Source organism: Thrips palmi, unplaced genomic scaffold (assembly GCF_012932325.1).
Source record: "Thrips palmi isolate BJ-2018 unplaced genomic scaffold, TpBJ-2018v1 HiC_scaffold_5, whole genome shotgun sequence".
NCBI lineage: Eukaryota > Metazoa > Arthropoda > Insecta > Thysanoptera > Thripidae > Thrips > Thrips palmi.
The window spans coordinates 14,108,857-14,132,265 of NW_023144632.1; the positions used below are offsets into that span (position 1 = coordinate 14,108,857).

At 52.7% G+C, this 23,409-nt stretch overlaps 4 protein-coding genes across 8 annotated transcripts in view; 2 read left to right on the forward strand and 2 right to left on the reverse strand.

Annotated features, from left to right (window-relative positions):
• Positions 1 to 585: 585 nt before the first annotated feature.
• On the forward strand, positions 586 to 3,511 carry LOC117651328 (ras-related protein Rab-30-like). 4 transcript variants are annotated; one of them, XM_034395230.1, is made up of 7 exons: positions 598 to 823; positions 873 to 987; positions 1,086 to 1,179; positions 1,257 to 1,340; positions 1,424 to 1,607; positions 1,687 to 1,838; positions 1,910 to 3,511. In XM_034395230.1, the coding sequence occupies exons 3-7, from the start codon at positions 1,093 to 1,095 to the stop codon at positions 2,012 to 2,014; spliced, it is 612 nt and encodes a 203-aa protein (XP_034251121.1). In that variant the 5' UTR covers positions 598 to 823; positions 873 to 987; positions 1,086 to 1,092; the 3' UTR covers positions 2,015 to 3,511. The 4 variants fall into 4 exon arrangements, with proteins under 4 accessions (XP_034251123.1, XP_034251121.1, XP_034251122.1 ...); XM_034395231.1 differs by having other exon boundaries at positions 891 to 987; XM_034395232.1 differs by lacking the exon at positions 873 to 987 and having other exon boundaries at positions 586 to 634.
• Positions 3,473 to 6,008, reverse strand: LOC117651327 (general transcription factor IIH subunit 3). The gene is made up of 8 exons (XM_034395228.1): positions 5,855 to 6,008; positions 5,438 to 5,615; positions 5,071 to 5,304; positions 4,843 to 4,966; positions 4,425 to 4,547; positions 4,207 to 4,342; positions 4,074 to 4,110; positions 3,473 to 3,970 (listed from the first exon to the last, which is right to left on the reverse strand). The coding sequence occupies exons 1-8, from the start codon at positions 5,871 to 5,873 to the stop codon at positions 3,901 to 3,903; spliced, it is 921 nt and encodes a 306-aa protein (XP_034251119.1). The 5' UTR covers positions 5,874 to 6,008; the 3' UTR covers positions 3,473 to 3,900.
• Positions 6,007 to 7,161, forward strand: LOC117651329 (histone H3-like). The gene is made up of 4 exons (XM_034395233.1): positions 6,007 to 6,141; positions 6,248 to 6,254; positions 6,397 to 6,674; positions 6,749 to 7,161. Exons 1-4 carry the CDS (start codon positions 6,128 to 6,130, stop codon positions 6,918 to 6,920), a joined length of 471 nt encoding a protein of 156 aa, XP_034251124.1. The 5' UTR covers positions 6,007 to 6,127; the 3' UTR covers positions 6,921 to 7,161.
• Positions 7,162 to 8,607: 1,446 nt separating this feature from the next.
• LOC117651326 (immediate early response gene 5-like protein) overlaps positions 8,608 to 23,409 on the reverse strand; it is a 35,647-nt gene continuing 20,845 nt past the window's right edge. The window contains exons 1-3 of one of the 2 annotated variants that reach the window (XM_034395225.1): positions 14,822 to 15,358; positions 12,925 to 13,167; positions 8,608 to 12,846 (exon numbers count right to left, since the gene is read on the reverse strand). In XM_034395225.1, the coding sequence (XP_034251116.1) occupies positions 12,169 to 12,846; positions 12,925 to 13,167; positions 14,822 to 15,067 (1,167 nt within the window). In that variant the 5' untranslated portion in view covers positions 15,068 to 15,358 and the 3' untranslated portion in view covers positions 8,608 to 12,168. Of the gene's footprint in view, positions 12,847 to 12,924; positions 13,168 to 14,821; positions 15,359 to 23,409 lie in introns of those variants that run through there. The other variant, XM_034395227.1, reaches the window with a different exon arrangement.

Genomic DNA, 23,409 nt, shown 5'->3' on the forward strand with positions numbered 1-23,409 from the left:
TGCGACAGACAATGCCGTGGCCGAGTGGCCGTCGCCCCACAAATCAACTTTCGGGACAAACGAGCGGCAGGCAGGCAGGCAGGCAGGCAGGCAGGCAGGCAGGCAGCAGTGCTTCTCCGTCTCATGGGGTGTCCAATGTAAGGTCATATGGAAGATAGGTCTTAGACAGGTCTTAGATAGGAGGGATTAGCTGCCCGGTCTCCCAGCATGCATCTCGGTTGCGCAGACCTATCTTCCATATGACCTTAGTCCAACGGGGGCGCTAGATTCCATGGCAAAGTATTCACTTCAGCCGGGGAAGTGCCAAGCGCCAGCGCGCAGAATCCCGCATCATTCTCTCTTGGCCCATCGACGGCGCACCGTCGCACCCAGCAACACTGTCAAAATGCCAAGTGTTCTTTTTATTCGTATTTCGTATATGGTAGGACTAGGCGTGGAATGGTGTAAATGTCCTCCGCTCAACGTGTTCCTGGAGTCGGTTTCAGGAACGTAGTGCGAGTAAGATTCTCGAATCGTCCACCAGATGGCGTTTCCCGAGGAATGAAAGGTAGGGGGAAAGGCGGGGGGAAAGGGGCGGGCGTGCGGTGTTGTTGGTTCGCGGTTCGCGTTTGTACCAAAGGCGCTGCTTACAAATGTAAATATGGAAATGTGAGGGACGGAACTTACACTAGAGTGTAGATCAGATCGGATGAAAGCTATCAAAAGTAGCCATGCCTTGTGCCCGTCCAATTAATCTGGGATGAATCGGCGTCCTTTTCCTGTTTATTTCTACTGCGTGCATATGCTCGCTGCATGTTTTTCAAGGCGATTTTAAACATTGATGGTGAGCCACTTTCATGTGTTCGAAAAGTTTGATACTAAACTCAGTTTAGTTCTTTGTTTTTGTTCAGTACTTCTACCGACGCATTTGCCAGAACTCCATTACTTTGATAATGTCTGATAGGTAGTCTGTGATAAATGCTCTTAAAAATTTCCTCTTATCACAAGGTTAGGTTCTGCTTCTGTTACAAATATCTTTCCCTTAACAGCTGTGTGTATGTCTTTCAAACTAAAGTAATCTCTTTTGCTTTTTTATTTTATTTTAGATTCACCATGGAGGACTACAAATTTCTTTTCAAAGTTGTCCTAGTTGGGAATTCCGGTGTAGGAAAGACCTGCCTAGTGAGGCGGTTTACCCAGGTCTCTGTTTTTCCCAACTATTTGTTGCTCTTTTGATAGGAATTTGTTTCTTAATCCTTCATCTTGGGTGATTGCAGGGCCTTTTTCCTCCTGGTCAAGGAGCTACAATTGGGGTGGATTTCATGATAAAAACAGTTGAAATTGATGGCGAAAAAGTGAAGGTATTTATTCTTCAACAAGGTATAGTATTGAAAGCGTTTCTAATTTTTAACTTCATGTTTCCTACATCTGACTTCATTTACAGTTGCAAATATGGGACACTGCTGGTCAAGAGCGATTCCGATCTATTACACAGAGCTATTACCGCTCGGCTCATGCATTAATTTTAGTGTATGACATAAGCTGTCAACCAACATTTGACTGCCTCCCTGATTGGCTCAGAGAAATTGAAGAATATGCAAGCAATAAGGTGCTAAGGATACTTGTTGGTGAGTTGTCTCACTTTTGTTTTTAAGCACACGTAATGATCCAACAAAATATTTACTTCAAACATTTGTTTACTTTCAGGTAACAAAATGGATAGAGAAGATCGAGAAATTCCAATTCATGTAGGGGAAGGTTTTGCCCAGAGACATGATATGTACTTTTTAGAAACTTCTGCTAAAGAAGCTGAAAATGTTGAAAAGCTATTCATGGAAATAGCTGCAGAACTCATGGAAGTAAGTTCTTCTATTTTACCTCACTGTTTTGTAGCTTGGAATTTTAATTTTATTTATTTGTTTGATTTCAGCAAGCAAGAAGTAAGGAGCTTCCTCGATATGATACTATTTCACCCACTATTAATGGTAGAACTACATCAATTGGGGACAACAGTTGCTGTAGCAAGATTTCATAAATGTTGGTTTAAGTTAGTTTTTATTTGCACCAGACATCCTTATCTGTTAGGAAATTATTGTTATTGATGCAAATAGCTCATTAACTCATCAAGTCTGAATTTCTTCATCTGTAATTTTACCACATTTTTAATTTTTAATTTTTGTTGTAACATGTCCACATGAATGGATGCATTTGGGGCGTGACAAGGTTTTTAACCTGATTCTTTGTTGTCTTTGGGAGAAACCATCCTGGAAGGTGCTTGTGCTTAGGTTTTGGGGTCAGAAATGTACCTTTTTAGAAACTACCAACGCTAATTTAAAATTTTGACTCAGTTGGTGCACAATGCTGTCTTATTTTTTAATTAATTTTAACTCTGGCTGAATGCACCTTCACACATAGCTTGTTCATGTTGCTTTCAAAGTAACAAAGAGGCAAGAAACGAAATTGGTTCTTTTCATTTCTTAATAACTTTTTGACATTTTAAAATAAATACTCAACTAATTGTGATGCTTTTAAAAAGGCAAGGCAATTACCACACTTGAATGTGTAAGGTCTTTGTGATAAGATACTCCTAAAGTATGATATGAATTTAGTGGTAGATGCTTGCTGTTGATTCAGATGGGATCTGGACATTTTCTTTAAAACAGATTTATAAGTAACTGTACTGAAAATTTCATATGCGCCTCTAAAATCCCAGTACTTATACTTTATTAAGTGTTGTAAGTACTGTGTTATTGCAGTGCTTCTGCTGTCCCCTGTTGTTTTTCCATTCTGAGGAAGCTGTATCCTTTTAAATTCTTTGTATTCTCATGTGATATGTATGCTGTGTAAGATACCTAAGACTTGGGTGATTTTGGATCTAAGAAGTCATTCAGCACCAGTTTCATGACATTTAGAACTTTTGAATCCCTACTGACGGGCTTCTCAGGTAGTGTTTTCAAAACCACCCTAGCTTTGGGCAAATCACAATTTGCATAAAGTGACATTTTATTTTTATCGGTGTAGACTGAAGCATGACATAAAGTTTGAACGGTCTTTGGGGGTTTCAGATTCAATCCTATCAAGAAATAGAACAAAGGCTGAACTGTAGTTGATACTTTTCACTGCATGGTCACAACAGTATTTAAGTTTTTTCAGTCGCAACAACACCACAGTCTTTAGAAAAATGGACGGCATCCTTCAGAAAGGATGGATCCTAAGAATATTTGATCCGTAGCACGGATGCTCCTATTTTTTCATCTTCCTCAGAATAAGATTGATGCTTCTTTCATCTGTGATGTGTTTTTGCATTCCATATTCTTTTTCCAGTTATCCTGGCTATCAAGATTATATTACCTTTTCATTTTGCATCTCCATGTTACTTTGTTTTCCCTTCCAAAAACTTTTGTTAAACTTTGATGATTCTGTTTAAGTATTAATTTGTTATTTGATTTTGTGACAACTGTCATGGTTTTTGTAATACATGTAGCTTGTCAGCTTGTTATGTAAATAATTTATTCATGTTTCAAAATTTAAATAGGTGCAAAATTGTTTTTTTTCTTCTTGTTGCTGCATTGCTTGGATTTACAATTTAATTTATTGCACACGTTTTATTTGCTGTCTACCCTTCCATTTTTGCACGCATATTCAACAGTGATCATAAAAAGATAAAGTATTATAAAAAACGATGAATACTAGAAGAAAACATTTCTTGCTTCCCACTAATTATTTCCATTATTATTATTCCAGACCAAATAAGTTGTTTGTTCCATCAGCCTCAAAGGTGCAATTGGTTCCTGCCTTTGAAGGAGCACAAGTCACTTGATGTGACTTAAATTTTACAATTGAAACTAAGTCTCAGGTACAAACATACATGAAGATTGAAAAATCCTCAAACATGAGAATGAGCATGAAATACTGCATGTGTCAACAAACATTCTTGATTTGTTTTTTCTTCTTTTTGGGAAGAAGAGAACCAGGTGGCTTGAAAACGGTACTGCAATGGAGAGAAAATTTATGTTTATAACCACATTGCATCTTGCCAGATTGCTTCAAAACAAATTTTTTCAATGAACAAAAATACTGGGTGCAAAACTTACTTGCATGTTGTGCAGATAGGACTGAATTTGCAGAAGACTGAAAAAAGATAAATTAAGTAATCAACAAAAGTCCATTTCAATGCTCCAAAATAAATGAAAAATTACATTGATTCAATACTAATATCATACGTACTAGATAAACAAATAGAGCAGACAAAACCAATATCTATGAGAGTTCTATGACAAAAGCAGGCAGCTCTGTAATCAACCCTTGCTGGAGGAGGTAGAACTAATTTCTTGCGTATTGGAGGCTCTGGTAAGAAAACCCACTGTAACAAAATCCCAGCATACATGCAGTTTATACAATGAATAAATTGTAAACATTAGTTTAAAGTTACAAAATATACTCACCAGCAAATACTGTAACAGGCCCTGGAGTTGAGGGATTTTGAGAAAAAGTCCACCAGTAATGTCACAACCTTGCTGAAGGAGCCCCAATTCATATTCCAAACTACATACATCCATTACAATATTCTGCAAAAGGAGAATAATAAGCGACCTAGTAATTTTTTTTAAAGAGTGGGTAAGTTTATTCCAGGTACCAGAGAGGTGCAGTGCTGTGCAGTGCACTAGAAGCGCCTATAGAGCACTGCTAAAAAACTGCTGAAAATAACCCCTAATTTCAGCATTTTTGATGTGCCTCTGTGACAGGAGCCAATTTGGAGCGCATCAGAGGCAAAGGAATTTTTATACTGTTCTGAAAATTGCTCCCAAAAGCTTCTGCATAACCAGTCCGTTTCCTGGATCACTCAATGAAGATAGAACGTACTTGTTTCTGAGCCGTGAAGAACACATTCATGTACGCCATGTGCTGTGAAGCTCCGCCTGCACATCCAGTCAGAATCAAAAGCCTTGAATTCAAGTTTTCTCCAGCAGATTTTTCTTTATTTATCCTACATGAAGAGAAAAGAGTGACATTAATGAGTATTTATGAACAGGGTGGATTCCTATGATTTCTATTTCAATTTAACACAGGTCCCTGATGGTGGCACTTTACCTGTTTATATAACAAAGAGCCAATGTTAAAGCTCCTGCAATGAGTGACTCACAATCTTTATCTTCAAAGAAAGTGGACTGCTCATCTTGCATGAAATCTTTGATGTTCTGTTTTACAGTAGTTTCCAAATGAGCAAATATCTCATATTGACCATCTGATTGTCGAACTGCAGTCGATTGCCCAGATTGTCCTGGCTGAGGCTGTATGGCATCGGCATCACAGAAAAGAAATTCACTGAAAAGAAACAATACCATCACAAATGAGCTAAATACATCATACTCAGAAGGGCCAAAATAAATTGTACATGGTATTAGAATGAGTGCCAACATATGAACCAAGCACTTAACACAAATCAAATTTTACTCACCTATTAGAAGCATTGCAGCCAACAATAGCAACCTTATTTTTGGTCTTCAACATGAGATGCATGTTAGCAAGGGTTATCACAGAGTCGAGAACATGCATCAATAGCGAAGGCTGGTCCCGTAAATACCTCTGACGAGTGTGAAGGTCCACTACTATCACCAGAAGGCTTGTCTCCACCTCTGAAAAATAAGTGTCTCGGGATGAAAAGAACAAGAACCATTGTCACATTGCTTTGACACTGTCAAAACGATTCATAACCTATCTCGATGTTTGGACCGGAGCCATGACAGTGAATGTCAATGAGATGCACATACTTTTGTTTGCGAAAAAAATTATTCTAAGTTGCTTACGGTAATGTAGATACAAGAATTATGAGTAACCATTTTTTAAATCGAATAATTATTGTAGGCACACTTACCATCAGCCATGGCAGCCATGTTTTCAAAACAAACAACAGCACCACACCCAACAACAACAACAAAGATATGAGAAACTTGCACTGTTTGTATGTATGTACGGTTTCTTTCTCATACTATGTTTTTCCCGCCGTTTCGTTTCCCAGGCTTCCACGTTTGTTTACCGTAACTGGTTAAGATTTAACCTGAAGGGCAGAGGTTCAACTTTTGACGTTTTGTAGTGGTCTCCCTTTTGAGTTTATTTGCTCAACTTCTTCTTATAAACGTGGGGCACCATGACGAAGCCACTGTAAGTATTGTTCCACCGACAGACCAACAAGGAAGGAGTTAGTTAACTGAGGCAATTTGACTTTTCTCCTGTAATTAGCTAATAATTTATCTCGTATCTGTTCCAGGGGCAGGGTAAGCTTGTTTCCATTTCTACCGACTTACTAACGGGAAAGTTCTACGTAGCATTTACTGTTTCTCGTCTTAATACCTTGTGAAAGTTATTTGAACTGGTATATGTCATTTATTTCTAGACCTGTTTCTTGGTCTATTTCAGAAGTCCAGCGTGTCTCAAGGGAGAAAGAAACCAAACCAAAAAACACCCATCAAGCAGACTGGTCAGAAAAATGTGTCGCCGTCAAAACCCAATCGAAGTTCTGTTAACAAAGATTCCACCATGGATGTGTCCCGAAGAACACGACGCTTTAAATCGGGAACCAAAGCTTTAAGGGAGATAAAAGCTCTTCAGCGTACCACTCATCTTTTGATTCCAAAAGCCCCTTTTTGTAGAGTTGTCAAAGAAATTGTTCATCAGTTTTCATATGAAAATCTAAGGTATGTCTCCTTTTTTGTTGTTCCATCCTTTTCAGGTTTGCTTGATGTTTCATGGCCATCATATTCTTTTCCAGAATTCAAAGCTCAGCTCTTGCTGCTCTTCAAGAGGCTGCTGAGATGTACATGGTACAGTTTTTTGAAGACTCGTTGTTGTGTACTCTACATGCTAAGCGTGTTACTCTTAATATTCAAGACTGTCATCTCATGAGACGTTTACGTGGACCTGCAGAAGTTGCTAATAAGTAAGGCGTCTGCCAAACTGCTGTCTTTGACTTTATTTTAGCAGAGTGTGTATTCAATAGTTTGTACATGATTTTATATATGAATATATACTCACATATATATGGTTACATGATGTGTTTTCATGAATGGTGCAACTTGAGCAATTATGGGCTCTATTTTTGTTTAACTTGCTTTATCTCTTAATTCAGTGTTGGAATTAACTTGACCTATTTTAAATTAAAATGGAACATTTTTGAAATGAAAATTATGCTTGAACTCTTGACAGCCTTAACCACCTGAAGCCATTCTATTGTGACATGTGTTAGGACATTTTTGAAAGAATAGATAGTTCAACTTGCTAGGCATGTTTATTTCGATTACAGAATTGACAAGTTGAATACCGTCACTAACCATCAACCATAACAGTAATAATTAGATTCCAAACTGAAATTGTGGTCCAATGTATGACCACAGAATAATTTGAACAGCTTCAATTTCACTTGTGTAGGAAACTGGAGCCATACTTGCAAGAGATACTGGTAACTGAGAAATAATGTAAAAAGTAGTGATTGTTTTTTAAAATACATGACTGAGCAGCTTTCTTTGAATGGAACCATGTCAAATAGTTTAATTACGTGTTTTTAACCTTTACCATCTGAATAAGGATTGTCTTAGCAAAGAGGAAAACATCCATATAGGGTAATTTTAAGTTTAACTCATTCATTCAGGATAATATGTTGAAACTTTTATCTCAAGCCTTGTGCAAGTACACCCAACACCACTGAGTTGCGGCTCTTTAAAGGGAAGACAAAGATGCTGTGCGCTAGAAGTACTGTTGAATGCATCTTGTTGTAAAATGAGATTTCAGATAGATCAAACCGAAGTGTTTAAGCATTCATGTGTACATTCTGATATGTTATATACTAAAGAGTAATAAAGAAAATCATCTTTTCAAGAACACAAATTAGCTAAAGGGCTTTAAAATTGAACTTCTTTTCATTTGGTTACTTGTTGGGGCAAACAAATTCACATGACTTCGAACTTTCTTGGGCTAAAAATTTGGTGGCCAAAACATACACATGCAGCACTATAAGAAGTCAAATGAAATGCTACCAGTAAGTTGGAGCAACCAAATGTCTCTGAAACAAGGAACATTTCTCTTAAGACTAGAGATTTTAATATTATTTCTTGCAGACAACAGCACTTCAACTTCCTTAGTTTGCTGATTTCATAAGACCACACTTTGTGTGTGATGTGTTATTGTATATCACAGTATGAAAATGCAGAGCATTAATTTTGTTGAACAACAACAAACCTAGTGAAAACACTAACACTAAGCTAACAGCGGGCTACACTCTCAGAAGTGTGATACAAAATAACATGAGACCCATTCACTGCACAGTTCCTCAATGGATGTCATTGGTTCATGGACTACATTCTTGCAAAGCTGGACATCCTACACAAAACATGAAGAAATAAATCCAAAGCTCATGCGTTAATAGAAATTATCAACATCATATTGCTTAAACTTCATCAGTCCGTGATTATTAGTAAACAGTGCTCGCTGTATTTTTTGTCATGTTTGTGTGAAGGAATATTTGACTTTTTCTTAAAAGGTCTATTACTTAACACAGGAAGCAAACTGTTTCGTAGTGTGAAGCCAAAAGTCAAATGGTGAAGCAAAGAAGGAAATAAAAAATAAAACAAAATGTACCTGTAAATTAATTTTAAAGTCTGGATTTAATATGGCATTTTGAAAGTTGGAAGTTCTGAAGAGCTGAGATTTCCAAATGTTTACAAGCACTTCTAGGTTCACAAGACACAAATAATGCGTTCTTAGAGTTCTGAAATGTCTAGCTTTTGTAAATATTGCCTGTAAGTAACAAATGAAAGATGAAATCAGAAGTAACCAGATAAAAGTGGCAGTTCCCCATTTCAATTTTAAAACCAACTAAAGTCCTTTCTTTTTTTAAGAAGAGGGGGCGACGGGAGATTTTTTTGTTTGCGTGTGTTGTTTGAAAATTACTACTAGTCCACTGTAGCTGATAAACAAAATCGAACATACCCATGAATGGATACACAGGTTGCTCACTATTAATAAATACGACTGAATTAGAACAAGACATCTTAGAACTCTATTGCAATGAAGTCACTTTCCCCAGAAAATGAAAAAAAGCTTATGCCCTGGCACTCAAATACATAAAATGAATGTAGTACATTCACTCGCCTTCTGCATTCATTAGATTACTTATCACAAACATGCTCTCTTACTCAAGCATACAATTGTAAATGAACACAATAGACATACATAGGTTTATCTTACTTATTATTAAAACAATCAATATATAAATATCTATATATTTATATATAGACAATTATGTTATAGGCTGACACAGGAAATACTTAAAATGAATATAAACAAGAGAAAGTATATCTGAATAAAAGAGTTGCTATAACATTCAAACCTCTCCTTCACAAACACAAAAATATACAGATGTTCAACAATCATTACATTCCTTTCCAAAAATTTTGCTATGTTAAAACACATTAACTAGACATCCTCACCAATTTGCATACTTCCTTATTAATTACTCAAATTCATATCAGAGATCAAATTCATTCTACTTTCCCTTGTAAAAACACATTGCAAGTGAATAGTAAAACAGCTATACTTCCAGCTTCAACCCTTCTCTTGTAAATGAGACATGTGACCGGAGTCTTACATGGGAGTGAGAATGGAATATCTTCAGTCTAGAGCAACAAAGTGATTTGCCTGGAATCACAAAAACTATTAAGGGACCATTAAAAACCCTCAGTTGACAAAGAATCAAATACATTGCAAGATTTACAATTCATTCTAATTCATTGAATGGAACAGCGCCGAACAGCGCCAACCAGCAAAAACTCCAGTGAAGTTAGAGAATTCAAGTCAAATCACATTGAGCACAGCACTACTATAGTTAAATTCGTTATCAGTGAATTGTAATTTTAAAAACACATTATTCCAGAGAAAAACTGTTGTTTTTGCAAAAGTGCATTTAAAATGTGAAAGTAGGGTACCCAAATGCATCTAAGAGGAGCCTCACCGGGAACAACAGCACCAAATTACGGTCACAGTTTAAAGTAGAGTAAAAGATCCGATATGCTCTTCTGTCTCACTTTACACTATATAGGACAAAAGGTTGAGAGAAGCTTGAAATCTTCATACTGATCGGCATATCTGGAAGTTAATTGCAAATGGTACTGACCACAAATGGAAATGAGCAACAACTCCAAGTTCCAACATGCCAGCATGTAAATGAATTGAAGTTGGCACAAAAACAAAAATTGAGCTTTGCATTATCATTTGCTCCAAGGATTCGCTCAATGCAGTACATTGATTTATTTGGGATGCACCATACTAGTTTTAAACAGAAAAATTAGATAGACAAAGTTCAGTCACTCTCCCTTGAATCATTTCAGTTTTTTTTTTGCCTAGTTAACCTCAATACAATCAGATTCAATTCACAATTCTAATTAGCACCAAATTTTACATTATATATTTTCAAAGAGGTTGTAACATTGTACAGCTACAGCATTCCAGTTTGCGGTGACTTATCACCCTTCCAACAGTTTTAACACCACCTGAAATTTTCTGATCAAAATCAAAACAGGTACATCCCTTAGCTTGCTCCTATTATAAGATCAAGTATAAGCCATTTCGGATGTAGGACAGAATGGAACTGTCCACTAACATATTATCACATCATTATACATTCTGCTACTTCAATTTAACACGTGTGCACACACAGTCTCACCGTTCCTTTTGTATTGATGATCTATACTTAATAATGTGCAACCTGAAAACGTAAGACAATAGCACAAAATTCATAGGAATTTATAAAGGCAGAGGGACAAAGCTTCAGATTTGGCAGGATTTATAATGCAATCAGTGCTGAGATAAAAGCTCTCAAAACCCTGGAATTGTGATATTTTATCATTAATTCATGCAATGATCACTATGTCTTAGCATATTCACTGAAATAAAACAAATAAGCAAACAAACAAAACAGTTTCCTAAAAAAAGGGCAGGGAGGGAGAAAATAAGGACGACCCATTACTAAGTATGATTGTTTGGTCATTAAGATCTTAATGAGCTTACCTCTAAAACATATTGCACCTGCACTTTGTACCAATATTCATGTTTGTATGAATTGGGATGACTGAAACATTTTTTAATGGTACAAAAAGCATTTGAAATGGTTACATTAGTTTTCATTTGAATAGGTAACTTACAAAATCATGAGTTTAATGGTCAGCATTAGCATCTGACATTAAATACAATTACTTGAGATTTCATTATAGTTGAAATGACAGAACTGCTACAACAATTCATAACGACTTTTCCTATCGTCTGTGTGTGCAGACAGTTCCTCTAAATTTCCAGAAATTTGCCTTAACAATGTGCATTATTTTGCACCCCCACAATTGTACATAAACATTCTCACAAGCACACCAATTCATTACATTAAACCATGCCTTTTCAACACAAATCGAAAGGTCACTTGTCAGAACACAAAGCTAAAAATGTCCTTCTCATGTATGGGTGTGACCTCAAAGAAAAGAATACAACACAGCAGATGCTTGAATTGGTGAGGGATAAATGCTATTCCTTGCCTGGTCTCCAATTCTTCAGTTGCCTTTTCGGATTCCATGGATTCACTCACATCTTATGCTCAGGGAATCTAACCACAATCTACAATTAATTTCAAGACTTCAATGGTGATTCTCTGATCACATCTTTGGTCCTAAAAGACAGAGAAAGGTAGGAGCAGATTTTGTTTCGAGAACAGTTATTCAATATTCTAGCTATTTTAAAAGGAAAACACAGAACGCACACATCGTGGACGGCTTGAAAGTGGTTCGACTCCCCGACCCGACCTTCACTTTCCATTGAGCAATGCCTGGCTGCTGGAGCACGCACACAACGACACTCGCACACACACACATACACACACGTACAAACAGCGTGACGCGCTCGCGACACCCACACGGTCTATCACAGTCGAGACAACTGTGCAGTACTGCAGTACGGAGGCCAAGAGGCCAGGTCAAACTGGCGGCCTGGGCAAAGGCCTGGCTAACAGTTCCTGCCCGGACCTCGTCCTCGTCCGCGCCTCGTCCGCTGGCGCTTCCCCAAGCCCGAGACACAGGCTGGGGCTAGGGCTAGGGCTGGGCTCGGTCCGGGCCGCGGTCGCCGACGTGCAGGTGGCCCGCTCGGTCCGCGACTCGGTTAAGCACGGCACCATGGTGAGGCTGGCGAGGTGGCTGCGCGGCGCCCCTGGCCCCCCTGGCCCCCCTGGCCCCCCGGGCACGCCGAATTGACACTCACGAGGTCCACACCGTGTACACCGTCCACACCGGCACAGGGCGCACTAGCACTGGGGGCGGCACTGTGTGCTGTCCGACACACCGAGGCCGAGGCCGAGGCCGCGGCGCTCGTCCCACTGCTGGGGCTGCTAGCCTTGGACCTCACTGTTGGCACTCGCCTAGGCTCCGCCGACGGCGATAGTAACCGCACAAGTCCGGCCGTGCTGGCCGTGGAGGCCGTGCTGCCGGGGGGCGGCAGCGGCACGGGGCCGGTGGAATGTTTCGCCGTGGAGGCCGGGCCCGCGAGGAGCAGGCCGGGCTGCAGGCCGGGGGCTGGGTCTTGCTTGCGGGCCGGGGACGGGACTATCACAGCAGGGAGGCCGAACCCCGCGAGCCCTGCGGGGTGCGGGTGGGCCGGGTGCGGGGCGTGCGGGGCGTGCGGGTGCCGCAGGAGGCTGCTCCCCGAGCCGCCACTCCCGCCGCCGCCGAAGCTGGCCGACGCCGAGGACGCCGAGCTGGTCCGGTAGGGCGGCGGACTCTCGCCGTCGAACACGGTCCGGTTTGGTGGCGGCCGGATGCATTTTTGATAAATCTCGCTCTCCTGCAACAGACGAGGCGAGTTAGTCACCACACCGCGGCAGCAGGGCAGCAGGCTCCACGCTGACCGTGCAGTCCCCACCTGCTCCGGGTCCCGGATGTGCAGTCGGGAGCTGGCGCCGTACGGGTACTCCTCCCCGTCCGGCAGCGCGATGGAGGGCGGCAGGGCCAGCTCAAGGTCTGTCGACACCGCCGTGAGGCGCACCGCCCTGTCCACGGCGTGGTCCACCGTCCTGCGTGCGTGCGAAGATGGCCGCTCCGGCCGCCCAGACCCCACCCCCGCCTCCAACCGCAGACGGTCCATGCCCGTGTGCAGGGCCAGCATCTGCAACAAAAACAAAACAGCCCTTAGCAAAAACGCCCTAGACACCTCGCTCAAGCCCCGGCCCCTCGCGCCCGCTCGCGCCCTGCCAGCATCGCCGGCCGCAGTCTTGGTGGCAATGACCCGGGGAGCTTATCGCAGTGCGGGCTGCAGTCCGCAGGAGGCTGCAGGCCTTGGTCGCGGGGACTGGGCCGCCTTGGCCGCCTGGGAGGTAGGCAGCGTGCCTCGCTCGGGCGGCGGGCGGGCCGGCCTCGCCTTCCAGCACGGCGCTATCGCTAGCGTGCGCAGCTTGCGCCAGCCGGACAGGACAGACCGGACTAGCCGGGCCACCGACCTGCGTTCAAGCCCGCGCCCCATCGGTCTCTCTCTCTCCCACCACTCGTGAGACGCGACCCGCGACCGCGGCTCCGGGTGCGTCAGTCCGGCGACCGGGTCGGCCTCAGAGTCGGCCTCGCCCGACGGCCCCACGGCCCGACACGGCCGGCATCTGGGCTCACGTGTTGTCTTATCAGCCGAGTCAAACCGTGTCGGGGCCAGTCGGGTCGGCCGGCCCGGCCAGACGGGGCAGCCCAGCCCGCCAGGCCGAGCAGCCAGCCAGCCAGACGGCGCAGCGCGCGCAGCCAGACGGGGCAGCCCAGCCGGCCAGACGGAACAGCCAGGCAGACGGCGCAGCCAGACGGCCAGTACGCCGCCCAGCCTTATCGCCGTTTCGGCAGACGAGATAGCGCGGGGCGGCGCGGGGCAAATTAAGCAGACCAGTGCGGCAGAAGGCCCTGGCGACCCAGCAGCCCAGCGGCGCCTGGAGGTTCCCGGACACAAATGCACAGTTTGTCGCTACAGGACACGTGTGCCCCCTCCCCTCCACCCACGCACCGCGCACCGCAGCGAGGAACGCACTCCGATCGTTGAACCGCGGGCCAAGGGACGGACGGCACGGACGGGGACCCACGGGGACCCACCCACCCACCACCATTCAAATCAGCCGCCACGGATTTGCCAGCTAGCGGCAAAGGGTTCCTGTCACTCATTGAGTGCGGCCCGCCCAGTCCCAGCGAACAAATGGACAAAAACGGAGTCGGGAGGCGGACAAGGGAGAGGTGACAGACAGGAAACCGAGATGCTTTCTGCCTCGTTTCTCGTCCTCCAGGACGCAGACCGTTGTTCCTGAAGTTCGGCGCCGTGCCAGACATGTCCCGACATTCCGTCCGACAGCCCGCCCAATATTTACCACGCCTTTACTTGAGGGAAGTGGCGGCTGCACTGAGTACTGCCGCGGCCCCGCGGCCCGGCTGCGGCGGTCCGGCCCTGCACGCGAGGGCACTGATCTTCGAACGCGAGATAAACGCGCAAAATAAGCAAACTCTTGAGTGAGAGACGCCGCGGCATGTCCACCATTCAGAGACGCGAGGTCGCCGCCCCGCCCCGCCCCACGCCGCCGAGTGGACGCAGCTCAGCGCACGTCGCGCGCGGCCAGACTACACTGCCAGCAACTCGCGCGGACTTCCCCCGCCGGGGCGGTGGTGGCGGTGCGCGGCGGTGCGGCGCGGCAGCACTGCGGCGGGCTCCTGGCGGCCGGCTTGTCACTCTGGCGCACTGACACTTCACCCACACATACACACACTGACACTTGCACGCAATCGAGCGCCACTCCACTCACTTTCCACCATGGCTTCTCGTCGATGGGCTTGGTGGTGGCACCCCGCCTCAGGTTCTTGACGAAGTGCAGCAGCTTCTTGACGCGCACGCGGCGCACCCCGGCGAGGCTGTCGGCCAGGCGGGCCAGGCCCTCGGGGCTGGGGCAGCACATGCACCCGCGCCCGTCGTCCGAGTGCTCGTCGAGGTGGTGGACCTGGCCGTGGGCCTGGCCGTGCGCCGCCAGCACGCTCCCCACGGGTCGGCACATCACCGCGGTCTCATCGGCAGCCTAGCGACCCCGCCTTCTTCTCGCACTGCTCCACCACGGCGTCGCGACGCGGCGCGTCTAGACGTCATAAAAAGTATCCGCACCGAGCCGAAACATTAATTCCTTCACGGCGGCCACAATAAAAATCCACAGCGTCACGGCGTCGCCGCGTCGGCCGTCTCGGCGCGACTGTCAGAAAAAGAGACGTCAGTCCGCCTCAAAGGGCCGCAGGACACCGCCGGGCCGCTCCGCCTCCGCCAGGCTCAGGACGCGGACGGCGGCGACGCGAGTCGACACGCCGCCAGAGGAAAGGGTGCCGGTCCGGGCCGCGTCGCGTCGGCTGCGAGCGGCTGGCGAGCTCGGCGCGAGGCGGCGGCTGAGAGACTGCGGCGCGCGGCGCGGCGGCGGCGCGACGGCACCCGACGGCACGGCCTGAGGTGAGCCGAGCCGAGCAGCCGAGCGCAGGCCGCAACGAGTCGAGCCGATGCACAACGGCCAAGGCCGAGCCGAGCCGGGCCGCCAGCCGCCAGCCGGGTACACACGTGTCTGGTCCCACTCGGGCGGGCGGTCTGGCTGACTGACTGGCTCCCCTCCACTCCCCCTGCACCGCCTCGCCGCCTCGCCTCGCCCCGCCGCCCCGGCTCAGACGGCCCGCCCCGCGCCGACCGGCAGGCCGCCGCCGACCCACTGCCGCCCCCCAGCCAGCCGCCAGCCAAGCCAAGCCAGCTCCAAGCCAGTGTGGTTGCACGGCTGTACGGCCGGGGAAGGCCGGCTGGCTGGCAGAGCCGCCCTGCAGACGCTACACAGACGGGCCAACGTCGGCGCGTAAGCAAATAACATTACTCAACGGCTCTATAGGGCCGCGCCGAGCGCGAGACTGCTGGCTGGCGCGCCATGGCGGCGGGCCTGTGGGCGTTGCGGCTGGCACGCCAAAGGCACGCCAAAGGCGGGCCGCGCGCCGCGCATCGACGTGTGCAGGACGGGGCAGACAGGGAAGGAGCGCCACTGGCAGTCAGAGCGGTCAGGTGGAAGTGGGGCCGGCCGGCAATTGGTTCCCTGCTGCTTCGCTTGTCGCGAGGGCGAGGCATCCGCGGAGCCGCGGAGCCAGACGCCTGGGCACGGCCGGCACGGCCGGCACGGCGATAGCGGGAACAGCCGAGCAGAGCCAGACTATCCAGACATACACTCAGACCGCCCGCCGCGAAGCCTGCCGCTGCCACCGCCCCAGACACCCCGCCCCAGACACCCGGCCAGCCAGGCAGCCACGGCGGCCCCGGAAAACGTAAAACGCGCACAAAGCCCCCTGGAATTAATTGCAAGTACTAACGAGTCAGCCCACGGCGACGAGGAGCGGACCGACGGACATCCTCGCCCCAATAAGAGGAAAGCCAGCTCGAAGGGCGGCGCGACCAACGCGGAGTGCAGGACGTCGAGGACGTGCAGAACGCAGGTATGGTGGGAGCAGGATTTCGCCTTGTCTGACGTCGCGTCGCGGCCCACCGCGGGGCGCGGGGCCGGCCAGCCGCGGCCCGGCCAGACAGTCGTCTGGACGGGCCTGACGTCGATGTCTGGCCCGCCAGGCCGCCGCGCCAGGCCGGGGCAGCAACGTATCCGGCTCGCGGTTGCCGCCAGCCCCGCCGCGCTGCAGTAGGGCAGGTGAGTGGCCCTGCCGCTGCCCCCTTGCCGGCCCCGCGCCGTCTAGCGCCTCCCCCTCCCGGACAGGTGAGCCCGCCGACCCTCACCTCGCTCCCTCGCGGTGCGCGCGCCGGAGACACCGCGACAGGCAGCTTCGCGGCGCATCGCGGCGCATTGCGGCCAGGTCCGCGTCGAGCTGTCCAGGGCAGCAAGGGGCATTGGCCGGCGTGGCCGCGCCTCCCCGCCGACGCAACGCGACGGTGCTCCGCGAGGGTTACGCAATCAGCAGACCTGCCGACGCACGTGTGAGAGAGCGGGTGCGGCGGGGCGGGGCGGGCGGGGCGCCGCGGCAGCAGTCCGCCGAGGCAGACGGGCCGACCGGTGCAGCACCACTACTGACGTCAGTGTGTCTCTGGCACGCCGGCCACGCCGGCAACGCCACGGCGTTCCACGTTCCAACACCCCCGTCCGCGCCCCGCCGCCCCGCCGCGGCGAGGGTGCGCGTGCCGGGCGTGCCAGGCCCAGGCAGGCTTGCCTACTGGAGCGTGCTCGGATCATCCCTCCCCAGCGAGGCTTCGGCGAGCAGCCAGGGGCAGCGCGCCGCGGCCGAGGGGCATGCCGAGGGATGGAGCTGGCAGCCCTGGCAGCGCGGCGGAGTGAGTAGGCGTGCCGGGCGTGCTAGGCGTGCTCGCACCACTCGAACCGGCGCCGCGCCGTCTGCCCACCCCAGCGGACACGTCAATGTCACAGCCCGGCGTCAGACACGGCGGAGGCGGACACAAAAAACCACACCAAGAACACACGTCGTCGGCGGCGGTGCGGTGCACCGTGTTTGACATTCAAGTTGACTTTGCCGTGTTTTCCGACAACATACACGCGACGGGGTTCGCTGACCAGCACCGCCGCCACCCCGTGGAGACGGGCAGCATCAGCCAGGCTATCAGACAGTGACCGCGTGGTGGCCAGACTGGGGCCTGCCGGTCTGCCGGCCTGCCGGGGCCAGTCCGCCTCGCCAGAGCGTACCCGACCCTCCCCGCCAGCCCCGTCACCCCGCCACGCCGTGGCCACGGGCCGCGGCACTCGGTCGACCAGTCACCGATAACACGAATCTTCCCCTTCGAACCCGAGCAAGACTCGCGGACCGCGGGGCAGGCGCGGAGCCACGATTTTTCTAAGGAGGGGGTGATGCGGCAATTTGGGGCAAAGACGTGGTGGTTGCCAACCTTCCAGGCGGGCTACCTCGCACCCAAGGGGGGCAATTACCCCTTGCTACCCCCACCCCCTGGCCAAGGGCACGCGGTATGGAATCTCGGTCCGAGGCCGACACTCCAGGGACTGGGCCGCTGGGCCGCCCTCCTGCCCCTCCTGGCATCCACGCATAGATGGGATGAACGGCATCGCAGCCACGAGGAAAATCGGGAACGCGCAGAAACCACGACAGTGTCCTGCTGTGAGAGTGAGACAGAGAAGGACCACTGCGACGGTATTACGTCTGCTATGCGCAAGGCGGCATGGAGCACCAGACAATGGACAAAGCCATGAGGACGCCATTGTTATCAAGGAAACTCAGAGACAAGTTCAGAAGAGGGGCGGGGCAGGCGGCGCGGTCAGGCTCGACGCACGGGGGGTGAGGGCCCCGTTTTACGACCGTCATCCCTTTTCGAACACACCGGCGGCGAGACTCGGCATTTTTTTGCTCCCGTCTCTCTTGCACCTACAGAACAAGAGAGCCCAGCCAAAGCCGAAAGGTGTGCAAGAGACGGGCATAGAGCGTGACAACAGTCCATTCGCAACGCGCAGTGACAGCAGTCCCCTCTGAATGCAAAAGACTGATTCTGGGAGTCGTTTTCATCGGCGTCTCTCTTGCACTCGGAGTGTCCCGCATGGGTGCGAGGGAGACTGCAGCCGACTAGCGAGCCCATGTGGACGACACCGGCACAGCGTGGCCGCGTAGCACAGCGGATTCGCACTACGTAGAGATGCCGAGATGTGCCCGCCCCCGCCAAGCAGGGCTAGCAGGTCGTGATAGTCGGCGTCGTGTGGTCGCGTCTCGGCGTGACGTGGCGTGGCTATTCGAGCACAAACTCCCGCCTGTTCTAACGCGCCGCGCCACGCACAGAGGACTCGAAAGGTCGGCCCGTTTTATTTTAGAGGCGCTGAGGGGAAAAAATCAAATTAAATGAAAATGGAGAGGGAAAGAGAACGAGCGAGAGAGAGGTCACGACGCTGCGCTGGCTGCGCTGCCGGTGTCGAAGTGAACCGAGTCTTTGTCCGCCCTGCGTCCCGGCGTGACGTGAGACGTGAGCCGCGCGCTGCGCTCCGTTCATCCACCTGCACGCGTCCGTCCCGTCGTCCACGACGCCCTGCTCCCCGCCGAGCACCGCGTCATCGTCGCCCACCTCCCCCCTCACCGCTGTGCCGACACCCGGCGGGGGTAGGTCCGCGCGTTTCGGCGGCGCCCGCCACGCCGCGAGCCCAGCCCAAACTGGGCCACACACACCACCGCCGCCTGCGGGCTGCGTTGGGGCTGCGGGAATCGAAACCAGGACGCACCCTTGGAAGTGAGGCGGATGCCTTACAGTGCTGCGCAGTGATGTGTTCGCAGGAGGACGACCGGCCTTTGGCTTAGGGTTTACTGGGATTACTGAGCGGCGGGCCCGCGTCACCGAGGCCGCCAGCCCCGCCAGCCCCGCCAGTCCAGGCGAGTGAGTACTCCCGGCGTCTAGACGGCCTAGGCTCAGAGGGTCTGGTCCCCGCCAACGACAAGGCGCGCGGCGCGCAAGGCCGCGAGCGCGGAGGCTGGGTCGGCTGGGCAGAAGGCGGGGCCGCCGGCGGACCAGCTGACGCGGCGCGCGCGGCGCCGAGAACCACAAGCGCGGATCCAGGGGGGGGGGCAAAAGGACAATTGCCCCCCCCTTGACCCCTAGATAGCCGCCTGAAAGGTAGGCAAAAAGCACCAATTTGCCCCTGTAAGTAGGCAAAAAGTGCTACTTTGCCCCCCCCCTCGGACCGACTCTGGATCCGCCACTGGAGAACCAGCAGTGTACTTTCACTCTCCGCGTCCTCGGCGTCCTCGGCGCCACCCTTCCGCGATAGGAGCGGACAGCCCTGCGGCCCTACGCGGCCCTGCGCCGCCCTGCCCTGCGGGGGTCCTGCGCCCTCCCACCCTCACCATCGATCCCCAGCCCTTCGGCCCTGCAGGCCCTGCAGTCTTTGCCACCCCACGCGGGCCGCGCAGCACCGCGCAGCGCGGGGCCTCCGCACCGCGACTGTACGCACGCCCCGCCGGCCCCACAAAGCAGCGCGAGGCAGAGGCAACGCCAGGCAACGCGCCACAAAGCGACAGAGCGCGGAGGTAAGCCCTCCGGAGGACAAAAGTTCCCCCCGCGCGTCTCCGGTCGCCTCGCTCTCGCACTCTCGCAACAGCAGACAGAGTCGCTTTCGTCGCTGCATGCCGCGGTGGGCGCGGTTTGTCTCGCACTCGGGCGGGTTCGCGTGTACAGCGAAAAGCGGCTCCCGGAATCAGTCCGCGGCGCTTATTCCGTAGAGGCGCTCCGTCGCTGCGAGTGAGGCAGGGCGACGAGACGACCCAAGGGTGGGCGGTCGGTCCGCGGGCAGCACTCGGAACACATCACACACGCGGCGATCAATCGGACGCGACGCGACGCGCACGCCAGCGACGCCGCGGCCGTGACACACTCCAGACGTCATCGCGGCGGGGCGGGGCGGGGCACGGCGGGGCACGGCGGGGCACGGCGGGGCACGGCGGGGCACCCTATCACGCCCTCGCCGTCTCGAGGAGCACGTCGTGCACGAGGACGTCGGGCCGAATCACCCCGACGGCTGGCGAGGCACTTGCAATCAGAAGGCCCGATAACGCAGTGTCGCGCGGCGGCCGCCGTCTCAGACAGCCGCCACGCCGCGCCGCGCCTTGGCGGGAGCGGGACTAAACTTTTCCTTCACCCTATCAGCTCGTGGGCCGCACCGCCGCACCGCGGGACGTCGTCATCGTGCACCACCAAGCCACTTGCGTAACCGCCACCACCCACACCTGGCGACCCTGCACGGCCGGACCCTGCAGCCCTGCAGGGCATGCCGCGGCATAACGAGGCATGCGGTGCACAGCGCCTAAATATAAGCGCCTGCGTCCCGCCAGCGCGGAGTCCGAGCCACGTGGGGCCGGCGTGATAGGCCTCAAGTGGCCCGCCGGACGATTACCTCCGTTTTTATTTTTAACGAATCCGTCCCGGCGTCGCGTCTGCGTCGCCTCGTCACTTCGGCTCCGCAGTGCGCAGTCCAAGGGGTCGGCAACTCATATATTACTTCGTACGCGGTGGCTATATTACCCGTATATTACCACATATTACTTGCATATCACCACAATTTCGCCTCTATAATACCCCTATATTACTATATATTACTTTGTATTACTTTACATTACACGTATATTACCTATATTACTGGTTATATACGTATACTCCCTCGTACACGGCCAAGGGAAGTTGCCGACCCCTCGGCGCAGTCGAGCCTGTGCGGCCGGAAGGTGGGACAGCCCTCCGCCCTCCTCTGTGCGTCCTTGAGCCCTCACAGCACACACACACAATCTCCGCGCCCCAGGACGTGACTCAGCCACGCGCGTCACCATCGACCGGCGAGGCGGGCCCAGGGCGGGCCCGCGACGCTCGCGGCGCCCGGACTGTAGCGGTGCGTCAATACCACAGAAAAACAGCTTCAGACAGCAGCGTCACCAATGACTCCGCCGGACTTGGTAAAAGGCGCGAAGCCGCCCCCGTGCGCCCCCGTGGCCCGTTTGTGTGACCGTGAGCGGCGAAGCCAGCGCCGCGCCGCGCCACGCCACGCCCACGCCAGACAGGCACCAGACAGCGGGGTGGTGGAGGGGGCAGCCCGGGGCAGCCGCCACGGCAAGGCCCGAAGGGCGGGCAAGGGCGTACCGACGCCCAACATGTACACCGCTCGCTGATGCACCACCACCATCGCCACCATCATCACCACCAACGGGCACGTCCTCCAAGCCGCCGCGCCGCCCGCGGATCCCGACAGCTGGAGAGCGCCGGGGCGGGCGGCGGGCGGGGTGCACACGGGGAGGGGAGGGGAGCCGCCGTCTGAAGGGCGTTGAGGGCAGACGGCGAGGGAGGCACCCCTGCGGCCGTGCGGCCGTGCGGGGCTGGTGGCGGAGCGGGGCGGGGTGCGCGAGCCGCTCGGCGAGCCACGAGGGAAGAGAAAGAGTGCGACACAAGCACGCACACACGGATCACACCAACGGGACGGTTCATCAAAGTAATTGTTTGCCTAAGGTGATCCCCCAGTCCATGGAGGTATACAGAACCGGTGAGGTAGAGGATGGCTTATAAGCCCCGCCCCGCCCCGGGTCGTGACCGGCTTCTTGTCTTTCGACTGTCGGCGCCGTGGTCGGCTATGTTCGGAGCTGGAGGTCAAACGAACGCATCAACGTGAAACGCGTCACCCGGGCGTCAATTCGGCGTCCAGTCGGCGTCGGGCCGGCGTCATGGGTCGCGACGTGGCGTCCTGTCTGGACCAGCCAGTCGGCCGGCCAGCGCCAGACAGCCAGCCTCCCCCGTCCCGCGGCGACGGCGCGACGACGGGGGGAGGCGCGGGGTGGAGGGTCGCGCCGCGCGCCGCGCGCACGGCGTGCTCCACAAGGGGAGGCAGCCACGGCGCAGCGCCGCGCCGCCCCGGCCGACACGAGAGCCCTCCAAACTTATCTCATAGCCCTCGCGGCTCTCCGGCGGGGGACAAAGGCGGCACTCAGGTCTCGATGTCCAGAGCGGTCGCTGGACGGGCGGCTCGGCTGGCTTGTTAGAGGCCCTTAGTACCCTTATGAACGCAATCGAGCCGCGCGGGCGGCGCGGACTGACGGGCGGCCTTGCCCAAGGCCAGCGCCGCGCGTCCCCTCCCCTCATTTGCGTACGGCCCCGCGGCCCGCCGACTAAGGAGGGTAGAAAAAGAGGGAGCGAGCATCGCGTCTGCGGCGCGTCTGCAGCGGGGAGGGAGTCGCAGTCGAAATTGGATAGGTTCGGGGAACGGCGGCGCGGGGAGAGGCGGGGCGGCGGGACGCAGACGGAAGGGGTGGGCGAGGGCGAGGGTGAGGCAAGCGCGGCGGGCGGGACGGCGGCGGGCATTTCAAGGTGACACGCCACCCTTCCACCGCCCCGCCGCGCCCCGCCAGCCGTCGGGACGCGACCGGACAGCGCGGAGCAGAACCCTGCCCTGCCGCCGCCGTCTGACTCGCCTGCAAGCAATAAAATCAATTACATTTCAAGACCCGCCAGCCAGCCAGCCAAGCCCGGCCAGACCCGTCGGTACCAGTCTGTCCTGGCCAGACGGCGACGGCACCTCTCCCGCCCCGCCCCGCCCCGCACGCAGACTGGTCCGGCGGCCGGGCCGGGCCGTGGCCTGGCCGGCATACAGGAGCGAGCGTCGGTCGTAAACACGGCGGGTGCAGGCCGGGCAGGCCGCGCAATGCAGCAAGCAATGCCGCATGCAGCCAGGTCCGGCTGCAGCCCGCCCCGCCCCGCCCCGCCCCGCCCCGCCCCGCCCCGCGCGGCCACTTCAAAGCGCGGCCCGGTCGCAAGGGGAGGGCAAAAAGGAGGCAAAAGCGGAGCACAGCTCACCTTCGGCAAGCAGGACAAGCAGGTCATCGCGGAGGGCCTGCGGCGGGGCGGCGA